Below are 18,017 nucleotides of genomic sequence, written 5' to 3' on the forward strand. Positions count from 1 at the left end.
GGAAGTCAGCTACTTATATCTTTTGATTCCTGGTAACCTGAAATTTCAAGTTTTTCATAAATATCTTAAAGAACTCTGTGCTTGTATTAGATATCTGACTAGTTTACAACTATCCATGTGACGTGGAGTGGTACTATGTATCTTGATATGCCATCAATTTTCAAATATCACCCTTTTGATTGCAGGTAACCTGAAAGTTTTTAGAAAATATTTTAAGGAACTCCGTCGTTCTTTTAAATATCTGATTAATTTACCAATGCACATATGGCAAAATCTGATATTAGGTACCTTGATATGCCATCAATTTTGAGATATCACGCTTAAGGAAGTCAGCTACTTATACCTTTTGATTGCAGGTAACCTAAAATTTCAAGTTTTCCGTAAATATCTTAAGGAACTCTGCGTTTGTATTCGATATCTGACTAAGTTCCAACTATCCACGTGAAGAGGAGTGATATTAGGGATCTTGATATGCCATCAATTTTCAGATATCACCCTTTAGGAAGTCAGCTACTTATACCTTTTCATTCCTCGACACCTGAAATTTCAACTTTTTCATAAATATCTTAAGTAACTCTGCTTTTGTATTAGATATTTGACTAACTTACAACTATCCACATGAAGAGGAGTGATATTAGGTATCTTGATATAGAATTAATTTTCAGATATCACCCTTAAGGAAGTCAGCTACTTGTACATTTTGATTGCAGATAAACTGTAATTTCAAGTGTTTAGTAAATATTTTGAGAATTTCCGTTTTTGTTTTAGATATCTGATTAATTTACCAATGCACATACATGTATCACAAGGAGTTATATTAGGTATCTTGATATGCCTTCAATTTTCAGATATCACGCTTAAGGAAGTCAGCTACTTGTGCATTTTGATTGCAGGTAACCTGAAATTTCAAGTTTTTAGAAAATATTTTAAGGAGCTCCGTGTTTGTTTTAGATATCTGATTAATTTACCAATGTACACATGACAAGATGTGATATTAGGTATTTTGATATGCCATCAATTTTCAGATATCACGTTTAAAGAAGTCAGCTACTTATACCATTTGATTCTAGGTAGACTGAAATTTCAAGTTTTCCGTACATATCTTAAGGAACTCTGTGTTTGTATAAGATATACCATTAACTTACCATCTCACATATGATAAGGAGTTATATTAGGTATCTTGATATGCCATCAATTTTCAGATATCACGCTTAAGGAAGTTAGCTACTTAGATCTTTTGATTCCTGGTTACCTGAAATTTCAAATGTTTTGTAGATATCTTTTAAGGAACTCTGTGTTTGTATTAAATATCAGACTAATTATCTACTATCCATCTGAAGAGGAGTGATATTAGATATCTTGATATACCATCAATTGTCAGATAGATATGTTAGATATCTGACTAATTTATCTTTGCCGATATTACAGAGCTTTATATGAAGTGTCTTGATATGCAATCAATTTTGAGATATCACGTTCGACGAAGTCAGCTACTTATACCTTTTGATTCCAGACATCCTGAAATTTAAAATGTTTTGTATATAGCTTAAGGAACTCTGTGTTTCTGTTAGATATCTGACTAGTAAACTACTATCCACGTGAAGAGGTATGATAATAGGTATCAAGATGCCTAATATCACTCCTCTTCACGTGGATGGTTGTAAGTTAGTCAGATATCTAATGCAAACGCAGAGTTCCTCAAGATATTTACGGAAAACTTCAAACATCAGGTTACTTAGAATCAAAAAGTATAATTAGCTGACTTCCTTAAGGGTGATATCTGAAAATTGATGGCACATCAAGATACCTAATACCATTCCACTTCACATGGACAGTTGTAAATTTGTCAGATATCTAATACAAACAAGGAGTTCTTTAAGATATTTATGAAGAATTTGAAACTTCAGGTTACCTGGAATAAAAAGGTATAAGTCAATGTAGCTGACTTCGTTAAGTATGATATTCGAAAATTGTTAGCATATCAAGATACCTAATATCACACCTCTTTCGTGGATAGTTGTAAATTAGTCAGATATCTAATACAAATACAGAGTTCCTTAAGATATTTATGAAAAACCTGAAATTCCAGGTTACCAGGAATCAAAAGGTATAAGTAGCTGACTTCCTTAAGCGTGATATCTGGAAATTTATGGCATGTCAAGATACCTAATATCAGATTTTGTCATATGTGCATTGGTAAATTAATCAGATATTTAAAACAAAGACGGAGTTCCTTAAAATATTTTCTAAAAACGTTAATTTTCAGGTTACCTGCAATCAAACGGTATAAGTAGCTGACTTCCTTAAGCGTGATATCTCAAAATTAATGGCATATCAATTAAGATACTTAGTACCACTCCACTTCACATGGATAGTTGTAAACTAGTCAGATATCTAATACAAATACATAGTTCTTTAAGATATTTATGAAAAACTTGAAATTTCAGGATACCAGGAATCAAAAGGTATAAGTAGCTGACTTCCTTAAGAGTGATATCTGGAAATTTATGGCATGTCAAAATACCTAATATCACTCTTCTTCACTTTGATAATTGTAAATTAGTCAGATATCTAATACAAACAAGGAGTTCTTTAAGATATTTATGAAAAACTTGAAATTTCAGGTTACCTGGAATCAAAAGGTATAAGTAGCTGACTTCGTTAAGTATGATACCCGAAAATTGTTGGCATATCAAGATACCTAATATCACACCTCTTCAGGTGGGTAGTTGTAAATTAGTCAGATATCTAATACAAACAAGGAGTTCTTTAAGATATTTATGAAAAACTTGAAATTTCAGGATACCAGGAATCAAAAGGTATAAGTAGCTGACTTCCTTAAGCGTGATATCTGGAAATTTATGGCATGTCAAGATACCTAATATCACTCTTCTTCACGTTGATAATTGTAAATTAGTCAGATATCTAATACAAACTCAGAGTTCCTTAAGATATTTGCGAAAAACTTGAAATTTCAGTTTACTTGCCATCAAAAAGTATATGTAGCTGACTTCCTTAAGCGTGTTATCTGAAAATTGATGACATTTCACGATACCCAATATCACTACTCGCCATACCTATCGTTGTAAGTTAGTTAAATATATGATATAAACACGGAGTTCCTTAAGGTATTCACACGGATCTTGAAATTTCATTGTACCGATAATCAAAATGTATAAGTAACTGATTTCCTAAAGAGCGATATCTGAAAATTCGTGGCGTACCAAAACACCATCTATCACTTCTTGCCATATGTATAGTCGTAAATTCGTCAGATATCTAATACAAACATAAAGTCAATCATAAAGTTTCTTACGGTATTCACACTTATGTTGAAATTTCAGGGTAACTCGAATCAAATTGTAAAAGTAGCAGATATCTCAAAATGGATGGTATATCAAATGTTGGAAGGTCTGAATTCAATACGTATCACTTTTAAAGTAAACACTCTGTTGAAAAAGTTTATTCGTATTTTGCATTGCAACGTTATGTAATTGGGGATAATTGAGCATGAAATTTCATACGTCCTCTTTAGAAATAAATCCGATAGATAATAATTTTCAAACTCATTAACCTTTATCTGGTAGCGAGCTATCAGTAATTATAACTTTTATATTTTGTAGTAGCTGGCTACGAGTAGCTAACTTTTCTTACTTTTAGTAGCTGGCTACTAGTAACTGGCTACTAGTAACTAACTTTTCCTGGTTCAAGTAGCTGGCTACTAGTAGCCAACTTTTCTCTTTTTAAGTAGCCAGTTACTAGTAGCTGGTTACTAGTAGCCAACTTTACCGATCTGGTAAAAATATACATTCAGTAGATGGTAGTGACATACATACCTAAGCAAATAAAACCAAATGTTGTTGCAGTTTTCAGTAAACAACAAAATAAGACCCATTTTTAATATATATATATATATATATATATATATATATATATATATATATATATATATATATATATATGTGTGTGTGTGTGTGTGTGTGTGTGTGTGTGTGTGTGTGTGTGTGTCATTGCAGAATGGAATCTGGAAACAAATGGCAACTGACTTAATTAATATGGCCTTTGTTCACCCTCTTACCTTGGCGGACTGTTTAGGTCGTTTTCATTGCGAGGCAAGACCACAACTTAAAAAATCGACAACAAGCGAGTTTTAAAATGGGGAACATCTCTATCGTGAAAACGGAATAATTGATAAAAGATCAGTTATTAATCTACACCTTGAAGACTTGAAGAGGAACAGAGCTATACATGTATTACACGACGATGCATTTAAATCGCCCAACGGCATTTTGGATGGCTTGTGCAAAGAGAGAACATGGTTAAGGTTTTCTAAGGCCACAGAATAAAAAGCAGTATATGATATTGCAGATTTAGAAAAGATCAATTCTTACTTCCAAGAAGCGAATACCTCACCTATTATACTTCGCCAAGCTGTGTGGCACTTCCTCGCAGTGCACTTCGTTTCCAGAAGAATGAAATCTTATTAACAACTACAGATTAAGAGCTTCCAATTGCACGTAGATGGCACTGTAACATATACATGACATTACAACACAAAACTCGACAGAAAAATCGCTCAGGAGGCACTTCATCTGATGGTCACAACACAGACAAGAAGATGAATGCAGCAGACGATCTGCGATGCTGCCTTGTGGACTTTTGTTAACAATTTGGATAAATAACACTGACAAACTGCCACCTATCTCCTTAATAAATATATCAGAGATATTGTCATCCCTCTCCTTAACCAATATTACAGAGATACTGCCATCCATATCTTAAACTGATATTACAGAGACAATGTCACCCATCTCCTTAACCAATATTGCAGATATACTGCCATCCATATCTTAAACCAATATTACATAGATACTGTCACCCATCACTTTAATATATTACAGAAATACTGCCTGCCATCTACTTTAACTACTATTACAGAGACACTGTCATCCATCTCCTTAACCAACATTACAGAGATACTGCCATCCATTTCTTAAACCAATATTACAGATATACTGCTACCCATATACTTTAACCAATATTACAGAGATTCCGCCGCCCATTTACTTTAACCAATATTAGAGAGATACTGCCAACCATTTATTTTAACCAATTTTACAGAGATAGTGCCACCCATTTACTTTAACCAATATTAGAGAGATACTGCCACTCATCTCTTTAACCAATATTACAGAGATACTACTACCCATTTACTTTAACCAATATTACAGAGATACTGCCAACCATTTATTTTAACCAATTTTACAGAGATAGTGCCACCCATTTACTTTAACCAATATTAGAGAGATACTGCCACTCATCTCTTTAACCAATATTACAGAGATACTACTACCCATTTACTTTAACCAATATTACAGAGATACTGCCACCCATCTCTTTAACCAATATTACAGAGATTCTGTCACCCATCTTCTTTAAATGCTGGAATGGGCTGTAGAGGGGCCGGCGGAATTTTCTGATTAGGTTTACCTACCATCTGGCAAACGTGACAAGGTTTGCAAAATAGAAACATACTTCCGTGACTTAGGCCAATAAAATGACTCAAATCCTGTTACAAATCTTAGTGACTCCTAAATGAACTATTTTGGGTGTGTCGTCAGCTGAACTCATGATATCCCAACAATCGATCACTGGGACCACAATCAGGTGAACAACCCGTCATATTTCATCCGGTGAGGCACCACGTGGTCGCCATTTTGGAACAATGATCCTTTCGCTGGTAAAGCGACACTCTCCAACTTTGGTGGCCTCTTCTTGTGGAAGTGTCCTGTTTCTCAGTTGGGTAATATCAGGGTCCTTATTTAGATCGGAGAGTGGCTGCTCTCTACTGAGGGAGTCCTTGCCCTGGTCTAGTTTTATAACATTGGGGTCATCATTTTCACTGGTTTTTAGTGGAGATTCACTGGTATATAGCTGTCTGGTTCCCTTTGAACTGCCATCAAGGTCAAACAGGAAAGTGTCACTGAGGTCAATCTCATGAGATGTGAACTATTTGTGTTGAGTGGTTGAACATGGTCAGCCTCGACTTCTTTTTGTCTGGTCATCGATCTAGTAACAGCACAGACTGCATATAGGTTGCCGTCTTCTTCATCGGACGTGACATTGGAACTGATTTTCTCACAAACGATAGAATCTGGTATGACTTTGCCACCAGCTAAATCTTTGCCTAGCAACATGGAAATGCATTGAACAGGGATAGTAGGTCGAACACCCACGATAACTAGTCCAGTAATTCAATTTGATTTCAGATAAATTCTGTGTAAGGAAAAATCAATGACGCTTAGCTCAATACCCTGTAATAAACCTGACACAGGAGTAGAAGTGTGCTCAGACAAGGGCGAAACATTCTCTAACAACAAAGTCTGTGCAGTTCCAGTATCTCTCAAAATCTGAACAGATTTAACTTCACTAGAGCCAATGAGAGAAACAAATCCCCGAGAGAAAAAAATAAGCTAATAATCCTCCATAGAATTAATAGAACTGGACTTTGAACCCTAAACATTATTAGAGTCAGGACAAAACGAAACAAAGACTTTCCCCATCATTTCTTAATGTTGTACAGGCATGTGGTTGTGGTTTGTCAAGGTCATTTTTTCTCATACGCTTAAATCATTCACTAATCAGATGACCTTTTTTCTTATAATAAGCACAAAGAGGAAACAATCCTACACCATAGGAACTTTCAGAACGTCCTGACCTTGAACTGGACGTTGAACCACTGTGAGGTGGTGATTGCGAACTAGATTGAAACTCTGAAGCACTCTTTAATTTTTATCTGAATATACACTTTTTAATGAACAATTAGCTTGAGGTTTTGCTAAAAAAAATTCTAATGAGAGAGAGTATAAGTATCTGAAATTGCGGTGGCTTCTTCAAGAGTTCTCATATTCTTATCTTCTAAATGTTTTCTCAAATCTTGATGAACACACTCCTTTAACTCTGCTATTAAGACGAGTTGACGAAAGTTGGTGAAATTGGCATTAATTCTATCAGATCTCCACCATTGATCAAATAAGACTTCCTTTTCCCTAACAAATTCTACATATGATTGATTGTCAAATTTTCTGTAGTTTCTGAATTTTTGTCTGTACGCTTCGGGTACTAATCCATAAGCCTTTGAGATCGCTGCCTTGACTTTGTCATAATCTGAACTTTAAGCTATGACCAGTAACGAGTACATATCGGCCGCTTTACCAATCAAAACACTTTGTAGCATAGGGGACCAAAATCGCCGTGGCAATTTCATTTTCTTGACCTTTTTCAAATTAAGGAAAATATTTATCCACTGATTTTTCTTGAAATTGCGGAACTAAACTGATATTTTTAGCTGCATCGAAATTATTTCTGACAAGTAAGATCTCAGATTTATGTAGTACTTTTAATTTTTCTTATTCATATCCTCTTGAACTTTCTCTCTGTATTATTTCATTTTCTGCTCGCATTTCCTCTTGCTCAAATTGTCTTTCTTTTTTTTTCTCTCTCTTCAGCAGTGCACGCTCTTTCGTTTTCTTCCATTTCCTTTCCTAGTTTCATATTTCTTTCTAATTTTAATTTTTCTAATTCAAATTCCGCAATTTTCCTGGTTTAACTGTGTGATTTGGAAAATCATATGCCTCAAAAATCATTTCTTCTACAAGTTTTTTAGCGAACACATCTCTAATATCTTGTTTACGCATTGGGGATTTAATCTCTAATCCGAAGTGTACAGCTAAACTTTTCAACTCATATTTTTCTAAGGCATCAACCAACTAACATTAGATGAGACAAGAAAATCTGTGACCGAAAACATGATAAATTTTGCTGTCTATGAAATTGAATTATTCTGAAAAAAAAAATGAAATCGAAATCATGAAAAATGCTATATCTTTTTAGATTGATCCCGGACGAGCCCGTAATTCTGTTATGGGTCAGAATAAACACTTAACATAGCAGAGCAGAATGTACTAACAAAAGATAATCAAACAATTGATGAAATTAAATTACAATTAATAATTGAAAGAAATTTGTAACAATAGAAAATACTATCGTACGGTAGTTAAATGATAAACCCGAACAGTCTACACACACAAACATAATAATTCCAAAATTCTAGTTCCCAGTAAGCTAATCCAAATGCATAGAGAATGTATATCCACAGCTTTTTTAATCATAAGAATTTCAGTGTATTTATAATAGGAATGGATTTTCTTGTACAATCTTGAAAGACAGTGATGCAAGCATTACGTCATCTTTCTACTAAACATAGCATGAGGCTCTATAACGATCTAGGTTATATGTGTCAATTTAGTGCAAAGAAACAGTACACAACAATATCATTGCATCTCCGAACGCACGTAGTAGAAATAGACATCAATCGTCTCGGGAAAACACAGGCTTTTACGCACGTCAATGTTGTCAACAGTTATCTAAAATATTGCAGGAAATACCCTGCAACAGAGTGTTTAAAAAGTTTTAAACTTCAAACAAAACTTCTGGTTCGAAAGCATTTATTAGAAAACCGTTCAACACCTTAACCTCACTAAAGTAAAAGCAAACTATATAAGAGGCACATCACCTATTGTTGTTGAATATATGGAATCATCTTTTTGTATATAACAAACCTATAAAAGCTAGTGAATTTAGAGACGGATTTAAATATGGTTTAAACCCCACTATTTGGACCCTCATTTTGCATCATCGTGCGATAATATTGTAACCTAGATGACGTTAAACGAAAAATAGATAAAGATGTATCATCATGTCCCATTGCAGGTCATTTCAAACAAGTACTATTTCAAAATTTCAGAATATCACCTATTAGTATTGTTACTAAAACTACAGAGGTTGGCGTTGAATACATATTAAATCTTATCATTTTCAGACGGCTGTATCATACACTATGTCATTGATCAAGATTATTGCATATAAATTATATACCCTTTGGTGACGTTCTATTTGTGCATTTGTAGGTAAAATTCTTGCTAGAATGAATGTTAAATCAACGTTTCGATTACCAACTGTGCACCCATCTAAGTACGGTTTACTAGGCATCAGATTCAATCATATGTCCTTACCTGTGGATCGTTCTGTAAGTTGTGCACTTTGCAAAAACTTGTCAATTTTTTTCGGTGAGTAACCATAACCAAAACATATATCGAAACAATGGACCCTTACCTAGATCCTCGTTTTTACGCTGCTAAAGATTAAACAGATATCGAAACAATGGACCCTTACCTAGATCGTCGTGTTTACGCTGCTAAAGATTAAACAGATATCGAAACAATGGACCCTTACCTAGATCGTTGTTTTTACGCTGCTAAAGATTAAACAGATATCGAAACAATGGACCCTTACCTAGATCGTTGTTTTTACGCTGCTAAAGATTAAACAGATATCGAAACAATGGACCCTTACCTAGATCGTCGTCTTTACGCTGCTAAAGATTAAACAGATATCGAAACAATGGACCCTTACCTAGATCGTCGTTTTTACGCTGCTAAAGATTAAACAGATATCGAAACAATGGACCCTTACCTAGATCGTTGTTTTTACGCTGCTAAAGATTAAACAGATATCGAAACAATGGACCCTTACCTAGATCGTCGTCTTTACGCTGCTAAAGATTAAACAGATATCGAAACAATGGACCCTTACCTAGATCGTCGTTTTTACGCTGCTAAAGATTAAACAGATATCGAAACAATGGACCCTTACCTAGATCGTCGTCTTTACGCTGCTAAAGATTAAACAGATATCGAAACATTGGACCCTTACCTAGATCGTTGTTTTTACGCTGCTAAAGATTAAACAGATATCGAAACAATGGACCCTTACCTAGATCGTTGTTTTTACGCTGCTAAAGATTAAACAGATATCGAAACAATGGACCCTTACCTAGATCGTCGTTTTTACGCTGTTAAAGATTTTGATCAATGCGAATAATTAATGTCGAATTTCTAAAACATATTCAAAATTTCTTTATCGGAAGAAAACATCTTTCTTTCGTATACTTCATTGGCTTTATTAGACATAAAAATTGTCGTAGATAAAGTGGTAATCAGTATACCAGAGACAAAAATCTGACGCTCTTAAGAAAACTGTATTTAAAATTCTGGACAAAACCAACCTAACATTGGAATAACTGCAGTCCCTAACTTGCATTTTTACTCTCAGGTCACCCATGCAGTTCATGCTTTTAATTGTCGTTTTTGTGATGTCATGTGCAGTGTTTAGCATTCGTCGCATTTTATAGGGCGCAATAAAGGTATACAAAGTGATCTACATCTCTGGCTAACGAATCAATTATTCTTCCTATTTAATCTATGTTTCATTTACAAGATATTTCTCTGTTAAACAAAAGATCTATGGACATGTTTCCGTACATATATATGACAGTTCCCTTACCAGGTATAACATTTTGGCAGTGCTAAATCATTAGATATTCAAGGTTTAGAACATATCCGCTACACCTCCATTCTGTAGAACAGGAGCTGCCTCGGAGAGCTTTCCAAAGGAAAAGACTGAGGAAGGAAATATGGATTTGATATGCTCAAAAAGCCACATAAGGAAATGCATTTTGTTCAATCATATATATGTCAAGAAAAGTACATATGGATAGTTGGTTAATATATCATCAAAGTGGGCATTCTAACGTATTAGGCTTTGTACAAAAAAAAAATCCCCATCATGTTCTAAGGCGCAAAGAAAATAAGTTACCCCAAAATACCATGGGACTCTCGTGAATTGATTGTTAAAGATTGGGTTCCTTTATCCACCAACGTCATACTGCTATACAATTTACAAAGCAAATTACAAGAGGTCTGCAATCCCAATGGTGAACGTTGGACACATAATCTGTAGGTGTCGCTTATCGTCCAATACGTTATTGGTGATGGTTCTCAGATTGCTTGAGCAACCACGTGGCGAAATTGCGCGGCTACTTTGGGTTTAATAGAATTTTGTAGCATTGTTATAGTGATGTTTCTTTCCAGCACAAGTATACATGTAACTGTGTCTCTCTTTCGCAATCATAAAGCCAATAATGTATCACGATGATGCATTAATTATAATGCCATGGTTTATTTCGATCAAAAAGCAATTGGTATAAAATCGTAACGTATTGGTACCGTATAAGTTTTATATAATGACACAATGCATGATGAAGACATAATATTATTATGAATGAATATAATGAGCATTATTATAGAGGGAGTAACGATGGACGATAGTAAAAGACATTGAACAATATTTAGCTTGATTTGCCCTGAAATGATAATGTTGCATGATGTAACTCATATAATGTAACGTATAATGTTTTAATGATAGTGCTAGTCATTTTTTATCCAGTAGCCCCAGGGTTGTTCGCCAACAAATACTAGTCAGTCATATTCAACTTTGAATTTGCCTTTATTGTTTATAATATTTATCCGCATCGGACTATAATTATAACCCACTCGAAACGAAGTTCTGGGGTATACTGGACTCACATTATACGTCTGTTCGTCGGTCCGTCCATATGTACAATTTGTTAAGGAGATATCGTTAACACCGATGAAGAGATTTGATTAAAACTTTACGTACATCTTATATGAATAATGAAGTTTTCCGCCTGCTATTTTCATGGGGATCTTTTTAACATTCAAAGAAGTTATGAATGTTTGTTTCCATTTTGATGGGGATGCCGTCATTGTCCAGAATATATCTTAAACACCATTGAACAGATTTGATTCAAACTTAGGGAATATGTTATAAATATAATGAAGGTGTACATTTGTCGTTTGTATTGAGCTTATTTTATATTCATATATTGGAAGTTATTGGATAGTTTCATTTTACAAGCGTTTTTAAGCTTTATTGACTTATTCATTTTGTTTTATTTTGTAACGATCTGTTCCCTCACGGAGCCCACTGAATTAGCTTAGGATGGAATCATCAGTCAAATGGATATGAGTTTTTAAATAAAAATTGTGACGTTCACTTTCTCATGGATGATATATTGCTATCCATGACATAGTATTCAGAAGTTCTATTAGATATGGTGGCTGGTGAACGATTTGTTTTAAAATTCGTTCCCACGAAAAAAAATCGTTCCCAGGGACTACAATTCGTTTCCACGAAGTCAATGTCGTTCCCATGAAATAGAATTCTATCTCACATAATATGATTCTCTCAACATTCACGTGTGAAAGGACTACTAATCTTGTAGAAATCATTAAGTCCATAACATCTAATTTATAGTTCAAGTAAATTTCAAGATTAAAATTCTATTTTGCTTCAATCTCCACCAATTAACATTTGAAGCAGCATGGGACTATATGAAAAGTGAAGATAACAAACAGTGATCAATCTCATAACTCCTATAAGGATTACAGAAGAGAGACTTGGGCCAACACGGACTGGAAGAGTAGTTATCATTATACTGGCGCTGATGGCCACTCTTTGGTTCTCCGTATACTTGTTGATGATGATGCAATTAAGAAGGGAGTTTCCTGAAATTATATAAAGTGATACGGAAGTTGCGTTCCAATCTTTCATCTAGACAAAAAATCCATTGACGACAATTTCTTCCAACACTAGCATATTATTTCCTCCACTAGCATTTAGATCGTCTAATATGTAGTTTAACTCAACAATCTTTGCGGTGACGTATGTTCCGTAAAGCGGTTCCACACATTCTATGGTGTGAACTTTTCCCGTTTGACTCGGTCCTACGAATAGGCCACAGAATTCCATCTCCGACCAGGTGAACGAATTTCCAACTCTTATCTCCACATTGTGCAGCCAACGACCTACAATATGTGTGAATGGAATGTTAATTTTACTTCATGGTTTAACCCACGTCAAAATGACCTAAACTACACTCCAGTGTAAGAGCAAAATGAATGTTTATAGATTTCTTTATCAACTAACGGGTATTATTGATACGCTGTATATAATTGAGACATTTATATTCCACACAGTCATATGAATCGTGTATATGGTATCCGATTTCAAAACATATCGCCAATGAGCTAATGTGCTTAGATCAATCACTAGCAATATTTCTTTCATATATCATTTTCCATACTAATTGTTAGGCCGTTCTTCTCATATTGATTTTTGACTATGGTTGACTCTGTTTACCTGAGCAAGACAGGGAACTCATATGACCGGTCAACTGGGATGTTTATTGCTCCTAGGCTACTAGTCCTACCTCTTGTGTTTCCGTATTTACCCCACTATCATATTTGTATTGTTTATAATATTAATGATATTTTTTTTTATTTCATCTTTTTTTCTTCCCCACCCCTACAAGCACAACTTGATGTGGATACATTACCGCACCATATCGGAGTGTCAGATAGAGTTTGACATAATATATTCATTCAATAATAGGCAAAAAATACAAACATATCAGAAGTATATTTAAAAAAAACCACAGCCTGTAAAACATAACTGCACGATATATTGTGAAACAAGTTGATTGTGCAGGGGTTTCAACAGTCCCATTCAAAGTCAACATTTTGAAAGTCATATAGTCGTTATACCGATCTAGTTTGCCAATACAACCTACAGTTTCAAGGTCACAACATAAAAATGGAAATTACTGTAGCGGGTACAATATATAAACAAATGTAGACATCATATAAAAGAAAATAATTTATAAATAATCATTTGAGAAACATTATTGTTGTTTTCCTATGGAGATTTACACATACACCGATTGACAGCGGTAGTAGATAACAAGTAAATATTATGACATTTCCCCACGATACAACTATGTCGTCACGCATATTTTCATTGTGACGTCATAAAACGCGAAGGGCACTGAGTTATATCTAGAGTTATCTCCCTGTTGTTGCAAACCGTACCTTAAGATAGATCGATCCCTGTGTGAGGTTTTCTTAAGACTATTTACTAATTCATATTTTGTGCATGATAGAAATATATTTTTCGGAAGAATTTTATTCACTGGATAAAATAAAAGAAATGGTAAACTATTGATAGTGAAAAATATTATATTTTCGATACGTAATCTATCACTTATAACAAAAAGGATTACCAACGGCAATGACTCCTATGGTGGTATATCATGTACTGTATATCTAATGTACAATGTTCCGCTATTGGTTCTGGGTTAGAATAGGTCATATGTACCCCTTGCTTATCGTAAGAGGCGATTTACTGGGGCGATCATTCGGATGGATGCATAGAATTGCGGCACCTTCCTTCCGTATAACTATGCATTAGATTTGTAGATTCAAATTGAATAGTTTCAACATTTAATACAAAAATATGTTCCCAAACACTTACAAGAAATCATTGACGAGTATCTCCCATCTCAACCACTAATCATTGGTCCAAAAACCGTACAAAGTCTGTTTTTGAAAAACCTTATAACCTACTTTAAAGTAAAACTGCTTTTCCTGACCTTTAAGCTTCGTGCGCAGTACAGGTTTTTGTCAATGATGATTTAATGCATTTTTTAAAATCTTAATCTTTCATTTCGTGGATTTCTAAAACTTTGCATCAGAAAACTTTAGCTATTGATCTTAATTATAGTGTTATATTTTGATAAGTTTACATGTATAGTAAACTCTTAGCACACTCATTTTTGGCATACACGGACCCTTGGACACACCAGACATCGGGTGCCTAGGAGGAGTAAGCATCCACTCTCGACCGGTCACACCCGCCGTGAACCATACAGTATGTATATCTTGAGCAGGTAAATAGAGTTATCCGTAGTCAACTAACAGTGTACCAAGAATTGTCTAACAATTGGTATGAAACACGTCAGACAGCATTTGACATAATGACAGGTTGTATTAGCAAATTAGATTGTTATAACGACCATAGAAGTTGCGAAATGTTGACTTTAAAACGAGACTGTTGAAACCCCTGCACCATCAACTTGTTTGTCAGTAGACTGCCTTGATTTGAAAATGACCATACGCAGACCAAGCTCTTGCATGTCAAATCCGTTGAGAGACATAAACACCATATGTAGGTGATAATGGGGTGTTGCTGCAAACGGAGTAATCCATAATTAAGATCATTAGTAAATAAAGCAGGCATTACCGTTTTCATCTTTTCTGTTATAAAGAAGTACATTTTTTATGATAGCCAGTCCTCCTAGGTTTATAGTTAGCCACGGGTGATGTTCATAATTCGTTAGGAAAAGTTCCATCCACGAAGATGCATCTGTGCGCCCATCAACGCTTGCCTGGAGAGTAGTGTTTGATGCCCAAGGGGGGATTGAACTTGAATTTACCGTCTTACGAAGAGCCAAATTATTCACTGCAAGAAAATATATCACAGAGTGCTTAAGATTTATTTGATGTTTTATATGCTGTTTTCTATTTCAATTTAGTAGAGTATGGAGTCGGCATGCATACATCGAATAATGTTAATTTTACAATGTTATTTTCTAATCATCGAAATACCTGCATCTTCGTTGTCTCTTGTTCCACAAAGTTAGTAGAACATCATATTTAAGATGACGTAACAGATGAACGGGGGAGATAACGAACAGTGATCAATTGCATAACTCCCATAAGCAATACAAAATTGAGAGTTGGACAAACACGAATCCCTGATCTCACCAGAGGTGGGATCAGGTGACTAGGAGGAGTAAGCATCCCCTGTCGACCGGTCACACCCGCTGTGGGCCCTATATCCTGATCAGGTAAACGGAGTTATCGTAGTTAAAATTAGTGTGCCAAGAACGGTCTAACAATCGATATGAAACACGTTAGACAGCATTTGACCCAATAATAGGTTGTATAGACGAACTGGAGCGTTATAACGACCATAGAATTTGCAAAATGCTGACTTCAATCGAGACTGTTGAAACCCTATTACCTTCAACATGTTTGTCAGTAGTGTTCCTCGATTTAAAAACTGACCATAAGCAAAACAAGCAAAATTAAGTTTAGCTGCTGCTGTAGTGATTTTTAAAAATATGTGTTGTTGCTCTTATGATAACCAACATAGTCCGTTTCTATCAAACTAAATCCATGTATCAGAGGGACATATAATATAGAGCTCCATGTTTGCCCACTCTGTGTTTTGTACCCCTTATTGAAGTTGTGAGATTGATCATTGTTTCTTATCTTCATCACCTTTCTTAAAGGAGAATATGAAAGGTCAATATAACGAATAAGTGATCAATCTAAATATCAGGATAAGAAATACAAAGTAGAGAGTTGGTGTAGAACCAAGGTATTACTTTATTCATTGAGAATGCTTCAATTAAAAGGGAAATATAATAAACTGCCTTTACTGATAGGATCAAATGTCCGCTACATGATGTTCTCCTTATTGAGGGCTCTCTTTGTTTCTATAGTTGTCCATTTTAGATAGTAAAGGAGGGAAAAGAAAATATACAATTATGCAAAGCCAGGGAATGATATTTCATAAAACTGTTTAAGCCGAAGCTAAAATTATAGTATTGTCACTTTATGGTGTTTATCATGTATATTTTACATAGAATGGCTCTTTGAATATACATGAAAAAGATACGCTTAAACTTAACTGACTAGCACTGAACTGTTAATGTTTCTACATTCAAGTACCTCATAACAGTGTAAATTGGTATATCGTCATAATCATTATTTCACCATTTATCGATACTTTTGAAACCGCCGCGATCTTCTATAACAATTTTAAGTTATCTCCCCTTTCTAAGTGGATTGAGTGAATACATTCCTCTGAGTACGTCTACTTTGCACAAACGCTATGTATGAATGCTTCCAAGTTTGCTTATTTGTCTACAATTAACGGAAATGAAAATTGAGAGGACCAAACCCTCCCATTGAAGAAGAAGCAATATATAATGTATCAAATTCATGTATAACTTGTAACGTTGAATAACATTGCGCCGAAATCCACACAATTGTGCCTTCAACTTACAGTACACGCTACAGAAGTGCAGTATGGTTATAACATTCAATTTGTGTACCGTTTATCCCACAAAATAAGCAAATATTGGTCGAAATTCTCAAGTACATATAACCCTTTACACGTAATATTCGATTTAACTTATGAAAGGCGAAGATTAAAACAACCCCAGAGCGTTGAGCAAACACGCACCCCTGGACACACCAGAGGTGGAATCGGATGCCTGGAAGGAATACGCATCCCCTGTCGACCGGTCACGCCCTATATCTTGATCAGGTAAATGGAGTTATCCGTAGTCAAAATCAGTGTGCCAAGAACGATCTAACAATCGATATGAAACAAGTCAGACAGCATTTGACCCAATGATAGGAGGTAAACAGAGACATCCGTAGTCATAATCAGTGTGACAAGAACGGTCTAGCAATCGGCATGAAAACACGTCAGACAGCATTTGACTCGATGGTGAGATATGATGCATTCATTTTCAATTGAATACTTTACTCAAGCTATAGACACATCACTCAGCTTTTAAAATGCATACATACTGATTTAAAGATATAAATGTTAGAGATTGATTTTGATTATGAAATTTTATAGTCCACACATTCTATCCATCACCTTTATATTTTATATCTTAAAAAGTCATATTGAGAAATAATTGCAATAAGAACCCTTTCTCACAGGCGCAGTTATACTTGTTTAGTCATAATACACATGCCAGGAAAGGAAACACACATTTTAAATTGTACCTATATTTTCATTAAACTCGTGGAAATTGATAATTTTCAAACATCCACTTCAGTAGGATACTCATTTATTCTCGCTCTGGTCCTATACTAAATTTAGAATTATACGTTTCTTCTTAATTTGAATACATTTATTGATACACCTAGTCTTAGTATCAGTGGACGTTTGGAATGTCTGCTCACTTTACCTTCTATGCTGCGGTATTCCCATCCGCTCCCATTGTAATTGATTGCTATTTCACTTTCCCCTAGAAATTTCCTAAGGAGTCTGCAATGCATTAAGCTTGAACTATACAAATATCCTACACAGACTGGATCGTTTAGGTAGCATTTGATGGTACAGGCTTGAAACGATAAACCCTCGAAAAAAATAAAGTAGTATGAGGCATT

The 18,017-nt window shown here is 34.9% G+C and overlaps 1 protein-coding gene across 1 annotated transcript; it reads right to left on the reverse strand.

The window, feature by feature from the left end:
- Nucleotides 1–11,055: 11,055 nt before the first annotated feature.
- On the reverse strand, nt 11,056–18,007 carry LOC125653607 (uncharacterized). The gene is made up of 3 exons (XM_056143421.1): nt 17,816–18,007; nt 15,061–15,279; nt 11,056–12,788 (listed from the first exon to the last, which is right to left on the reverse strand). The coding sequence occupies exons 1-3, from the start codon at nt 17,904–17,906 to the stop codon at nt 12,535–12,537; spliced, it is 564 nt and encodes a 187-aa protein (XP_055999396.1). The 5' UTR covers nt 17,907–18,007; the 3' UTR covers nt 11,056–12,534.
- Nucleotides 18,008–18,017: the final 10 nt, after the last annotated feature.

The sequence above is a fragment of the Ostrea edulis genome, chromosome 7 (assembly GCF_947568905.1).
Source record: "Ostrea edulis chromosome 7, xbOstEdul1.1, whole genome shotgun sequence".
In the NCBI taxonomy this organism is placed as follows: Eukaryota; Metazoa; Mollusca; class Bivalvia; order Ostreida; family Ostreidae; genus Ostrea; species Ostrea edulis.